A 6,000-nucleotide genomic window follows, 5' to 3' on the forward strand; every position below is an offset into this window, starting at 1 on the left:
AGAGCCACGAAGCATCAAAATGTGCCTTAAAATTTTCACAAAACTCAAGTTTGAAACAATACAAATTGTAATTACTTATAATGTAGGGCACAATATTCTACATCTATGCATATGATTTTTTTTCACTTCGGCCCCACCGTTTAGCACATGCGCATCATCAAACATACTATGATCGTTAAAAATAGCTGAAAATTGTAGATTTTACTGCAGTATTTCCCAAATTTGAATGTGGCCACACTTGAGTACCTCTTTGAAACTTTTAAAACTGAGAGATATTGCATAAATGCTTCTGCCTGCAAAATTTCGTAGAGGTACTCAAGTGTGGCCAATGTGTATTCTATAAATTTTGAAAATTTTGGTTAACAGAAAATAAAACAGACCACTCTATTTTAGGGTAATTATTTGCTTCCTTTTTTATTTAAATAGCAGAATTTAATTAATAATGATAAAGAATTATTTGTGATTATTTACAAAATCATCATTTTATTAAATATTTGAGGAAGAAATGCATATAAACTGAACTTTAACATGTTTTATCTAGTAATTTTATACTGTGGATTCATGCTTACAACGTGCATCATCAATGCATCATAGTTTGACGTTAGCGACGTCAGTTGAATCTGTACAGGGAATCTTGAGTTCTTTCAGTATTTTGCCAATAGAATTTACCAGTAAAGTCTGCATTTTTAAAAAGCATTATTTCTATGTACCACGGTATTATTCAATTGCAGTAGAATATGAGATACATGAACATTGCTAACAAACAGAAAAAAATTAAATTGGCAAAGTTAACATTGTACGTACGTAAGTAAATATATATCCCTATACCTTTATGTGGAATAACCGATAGCATGTATAAGTAGCTAGTTGTGGGTTTTTTGTCAAACGGTGAAATGCATTAAACGAAAGGAAAGATGCAAGCGATTTTTTTTTTTACACAAGTACGTGTTCCTGAATACTGCGGGAGAGAGACAGTCGACATCACGTGTAAAAAAGAAGGCCTACATATATGATAAACTTAACTTATTCCGTCAAAAAACTTGATTAATTCCTAAGTACAGCTGTAATTGAATATTAAGCCATCGTCCCTTGCATAAAAACATTTTGCCAATGCATACGTCTTTTCTTTATCAGCCACCTGTTGATCAGTGTTGATTCGTCGCGTGGTCAATTTAATGTATTTCCGGTGAACCGTTACATGCAGTTACACTCCTTTCTTAAAAGATCGATTGTGTCCGTTTTGATGAAGACGGCTTTTGGTATACACAGCTTAGAATACATTATCAGCATGTGCGATATATAGAAGTCTAATCCTAATCCTAATTGCGATGTCTTTGTTGATCATTTGTCCAATAAAATTTAACAAAAACACCCTAAATGTGTGTACATCGGTGACTTACTTTTGCCTATAAAATTGTCGATTGAAATTATCTTTGATTATTTTATGCGTATTAAATCTAATTAAAGTTTTTCTTGCATGGCATATAAAAAAAATTCAGATTGCCGGGCCCTTTCTTAAAAAAACAAAACAACGATGAGTACAGAGAGATTTAAAACAGTATTTGTTTCCATTCACCCCCCCCCCCTTCCCTACCCTCTGAAAAAAAATGGATTTACGGCCGGGTTCATTACAAATCTATATATATGATAACACAAATTCTACATGCTTGCTATGAATTCGACTTTTCAAGACAATTTTACAACATTATTTATGTGCTACTGCTTGATGTTTTAAATAAAAATGTTCATTTTAACCTATCTTCGCTTCAAAATAGTAAACCCACATATTTTCTCTCTCTCTCTCTTTCTCTCTCTCTCTCTCTCTCTCTCTCTCTCTCTCTCTCTCTCTCTCTCTCTCTCTCTCTCTCTCTCTCTCTCTCTGAAATATGATCTTAATTCTCAAGACATTTACGGATAGCTTATCACTTGGAACAATTCTCAAAAGACATCACTAGAAAAAATGAAATGTAAATGAATAGACGTTATGGCATTTATAAGGAATAATTAACTAAATATTTTTCAAGAAATCGATATTCTTTTTTCATTTAGTTAATGAACATTAAAACACTGCTGTAATGTCATTCTATTGTTCCAGCAGTCAAAATTTTTACTTGTGACAGTCCGATATATTAGAGAGCTTCTAAATAATACTGTTATTCTTTAAAATCGGACTGTCTCAGGAATCAACAATGATATCCAATGGAGTGATTTTGGGTAGTTAGTGTCAAACTACAATGTATGCCTCAAACACTTCTGTATCAAAAAATATCATAGTTCTCGGCCCTATAACGGACATCAAAACTGTTTTATAGTATTTCATACAGAACTGCTTTCGGCATACTAGTACAGAGGCGGATCCAGCAATTTTGAAAAGGGGGGGTTCCAATTGATGAAAATTAATGCGTGCAAAATTCATTATCAATAAACAAGGGCTTTCGAATGTTTTCCGTGCATAAATTTAATAAACATTTATCTCGTCAATATCTATTTCATATCTATTCTAATATCAGAGTGCACTGCATTATTGAACGGTTTGGTTTAGGTAAGGAAGATTTGCATAATATCTAGCCTCAAAAAACCAAATCTCCAGCAATGAGAATGTGCGTCTATGCTATGCTTAATAGAACGAAACACTAAGAAACAAAAAATAATTCAGACTTATTACGATAAGCTTTTATAAAAATGAATTTTTGGTAAAAAAATTTTTTATCTCTTTGATGTTTAAATTCTGAACTATTTATTGATTTCAATTTCTATCAATTGCCATCTTAAATAAAGGTCAAAATGATAGGAATGGATATGACAAAAATTGGGATAGTTTATCTGCTGAATAGATGGAACATGTGTAATACAATTGTACAAGCAATAGTCGTCCCAAGGAACTTGATGTGACCTCTGTATAATGGGTGCGCCACATCATCCGGCACTTGTACAAATGCGATCTTATTTAGGAAAGTTTTGAAAAGTTGTGCATTTTCATAATGGTTTACATATAAACCCCTTACACGGTATTTTGTAACATAATTTCCGATTCTTGTAAACAAAACAAAAAAGGCTTTCTTTTGTTTCTCATGTGGGTATATGAAGGTACGGTATAGCTACATGTAGCATTCCAGAAAAATAGCATAACTTGCATAAGCGGGTCAATGTGTTCGTATGAAACGAAGTAGAACTTTTCTATTATAATTAATTAAGTTAATTAACTAAACAATACATTTGAAAGCAACTGTTAAAAGTAAAACGAATGCGCGTACTCGTACTTGAACGTTGTTTTACTCGATGGCTAATCAGTTTAAAACTGTATGAACTATAGTCGATTTTTTAAAGAAGTAAAGCAGAAAATACATTGTAGATGTTATTATAAATGTGTGTTTTTAGCAAAACTGCTTGAATAATTTTTTTTAAATTTTCCACATGTTTACTCATGGATGTGAACACCGGATGCTGATGAGTAAAAAGATGCGCCTTTTTCGATAAAAAAAATTGTAACCGTAAGCAAGTTCCAATTACGTGGTCACATTGCGCTCTATTTAAACAATTCCCACAATTCCTTTGGCATCCGTCTCCGTATTTTCTATTGCCACATTCTAAGGTAAAAATAATTCAAAGGGTAGTGTGATCAGTTTGGGAGTTGAAATGAAGATCCATGTGATGTATTTATACAGTCTGAATTGCTGGCAACTTAGTGGCTCATTATAGCTTTATTAAAATCAAGGAGAGAAAATTGTACGGAGATAAACGCAAAATGTTTGAATAAAAAAAGTTTAAACGTTCCTTTACTTGAAAAGTGCTGATATAATCCTAAGTTATGCATTGGTTTGTTTGTCGTAACTAAACATATGCACTGATTAAGGAAAATATTTATGTGAAGTTCAAAACAAAAGCATTGACTACAAAAACGATGACAATATATTGCAAAGAAAATTAAAAAAAGATGCTGATTTCTTTGATGATGGGGATGATAGAATGATGATGATGATGACGATGATGACTGATACATGTATATGAAAACCCTTAAAATTGATAATAATAATTGAACATAACAACTAACTTAGAAAACGTTTTCAGAGACTTTAATTTTAAATGAGTACCCAATTCACACTGGTGTCCTTTGTATCCAGGTTTACATCCCCCCTGACAGGTGCCCGTCTCGATGTGACAGTATCCACAGTTGGCGTCAGGACAGGGAATGGTGCAATTGATACCATAAAAGCCAGGTGTAGGACATCCTACAAAATTATGATTTAATATGAAGTAATGTTTGATTTAAATAATCACAGGGTATGAGTAAAGTTGAATAGTTCTCTGAATTAAAAACAACAGTTATGTTTGTATTTTAATTATCGACCGAATATATTGGCAAGGGGAAGCTTTTTTGACACTTTTCTCATATCAAGGTCACAATGAGTTTGCTATTGAAATTTTTAAGAAGCAAACACGTCAATTTTTTTTTATATATTAGTCACCTGCTTTAGTATGTAAGTCAAATAAATAAAAAAAAGGGATTATCAAAAGCATAAATGTATTTTAAAAAAATCGAAAATGTTTTTTGTGATAAAAGAGAACGCCTTTTTATTTTTTTTCCAGAAAACCTCACACATTTCGAGTGTATTACTTGAGTTTAGGATAAAACTATTAGTGATAGACAGGCAGATATTACAGACAAGCTAGAATATATTAAATTGTTTACCATAGACTTCTACTTCACAGAGGTCGTTATAGGCAAAGTAAGAATATCCACTAGGATAGGTCACGTTTGCTAGTCTCTCGTTGTAGTAGATGACGTATTGACCATGTACAAAGCAAGTGGTGTTAAAGACAGCTGGTATCGTGCTTCTTGTGAAGTTGTTGTCTTTGTAGCAAAGTTTTCCCTCCGACTTGTTTGTTGTGTTTGAGACGTATATAGAAAATCCAAGAAACCTCGACGTATATCCGTTTGATGCATCTAAAATAATCAACAGTATTTTATTACAATCATCGAGAATTTTGTAAATTCTCTATGCTTTTATATAGAGAAAAATACATGGAACAAAATGGATGTACAGCGCTAATGTTACAGGCATTTTAAACCACACAACCAACACATCGCCCTTACATGTTCCTTTATTTATAAATAATTTAATTTATCTGACAATTTTAGGAATATACCCCAATGTACATTGTCTGTCCTGTAATAGATCCGGATATCGTGGATACTGCGGGTACGGGTCAGATTTACCCACCAGGTGGATGTACGTTGATTTTGGGCTGACATTGAACATTGTCCTCCAAGACCAAACAGAATAGTCTTAAGTCCATCAACAGCCTTGCTGGCGTCAGTATTAACATTATAGTATGGGTACTCTTCATGAGCTGGTTTATTTAGTGCCAAGTTTTCTGTTGAATAAAAATTTAACCCAAATAAATATGATTTACAGATTATATAATTATATAATTATCAGTTAAAAAAGATGCGCCGTTTAAAAATGTTTTGTGATTTTGTATTCTGCTTGAAATTATTTTAAATATGATATCTTCTTCCTTCACTAAAATTCTGTACTTGAGTCAGGCATCCTGGCTTTCTGATCTCAATTTCCGGGATTTTGATGAGATTGTAAACTACAGAAATGTATTCATATAACATGCAATTCTTATGAATTTTATGCCTGTGCAACTGAAAACGACCATTGCCAATTACTGTAGTATTTTTAAAGGCACTTTTATACGTTGCATTATAGAAAAATATACAATTATAATTTTTCACACGAGGGTGAATAAATGACACATTCTGTATGAAGATTATCACATTACTAATCATATGGCTTCGGTTACCTTGAGTTTTGTCGTGTTTTGTAACCCTGGTTTTGTTAATGAATACAGATGAATGGAATTATTGTAAACTTTAACATGAACACAATGTACATGTGAACTATTGATATTTTTAGGCATAACTTATTAACATTACCTTTGACAAAATTTATTTTAAAATTTTAAAATTAGTTTCTATATTGGACGAATAAA

General features: G+C 32.2%; 1 protein-coding gene across 1 annotated transcript in view; it reads right to left on the reverse strand.

Moving 5' to 3' along the window:
* Positions 1–5,552, reverse strand: part of LOC128174517 (multiple epidermal growth factor-like domains protein 10) — a 28,153-nt gene extending 22,601 nt beyond the window's left edge. The window contains exons 1-4 of the mRNA XM_052840054.1: positions 5,540–5,552; positions 5,197–5,376; positions 4,691–4,945; positions 4,092–4,229 (exon numbers count right to left, since the gene is read on the reverse strand). Of these exons, the coding sequence (XP_052696014.1) occupies positions 4,092–4,229; positions 4,691–4,945; positions 5,197–5,376; positions 5,540–5,552 (586 nt within the window). The remainder of the gene's footprint in view (positions 1–4,091; positions 4,230–4,690; positions 4,946–5,196; positions 5,377–5,539) is intronic.
* Positions 5,553–6,000: the final 448 nt, after the last annotated feature.

The sequence above is a fragment of the Crassostrea angulata genome, chromosome 2 (genome assembly GCF_025612915.1).
Source record: "Crassostrea angulata isolate pt1a10 chromosome 2, ASM2561291v2, whole genome shotgun sequence".
Classification (NCBI taxonomy): Eukaryota; Metazoa; Mollusca; class Bivalvia; order Ostreida; family Ostreidae; genus Magallana; species Magallana angulata.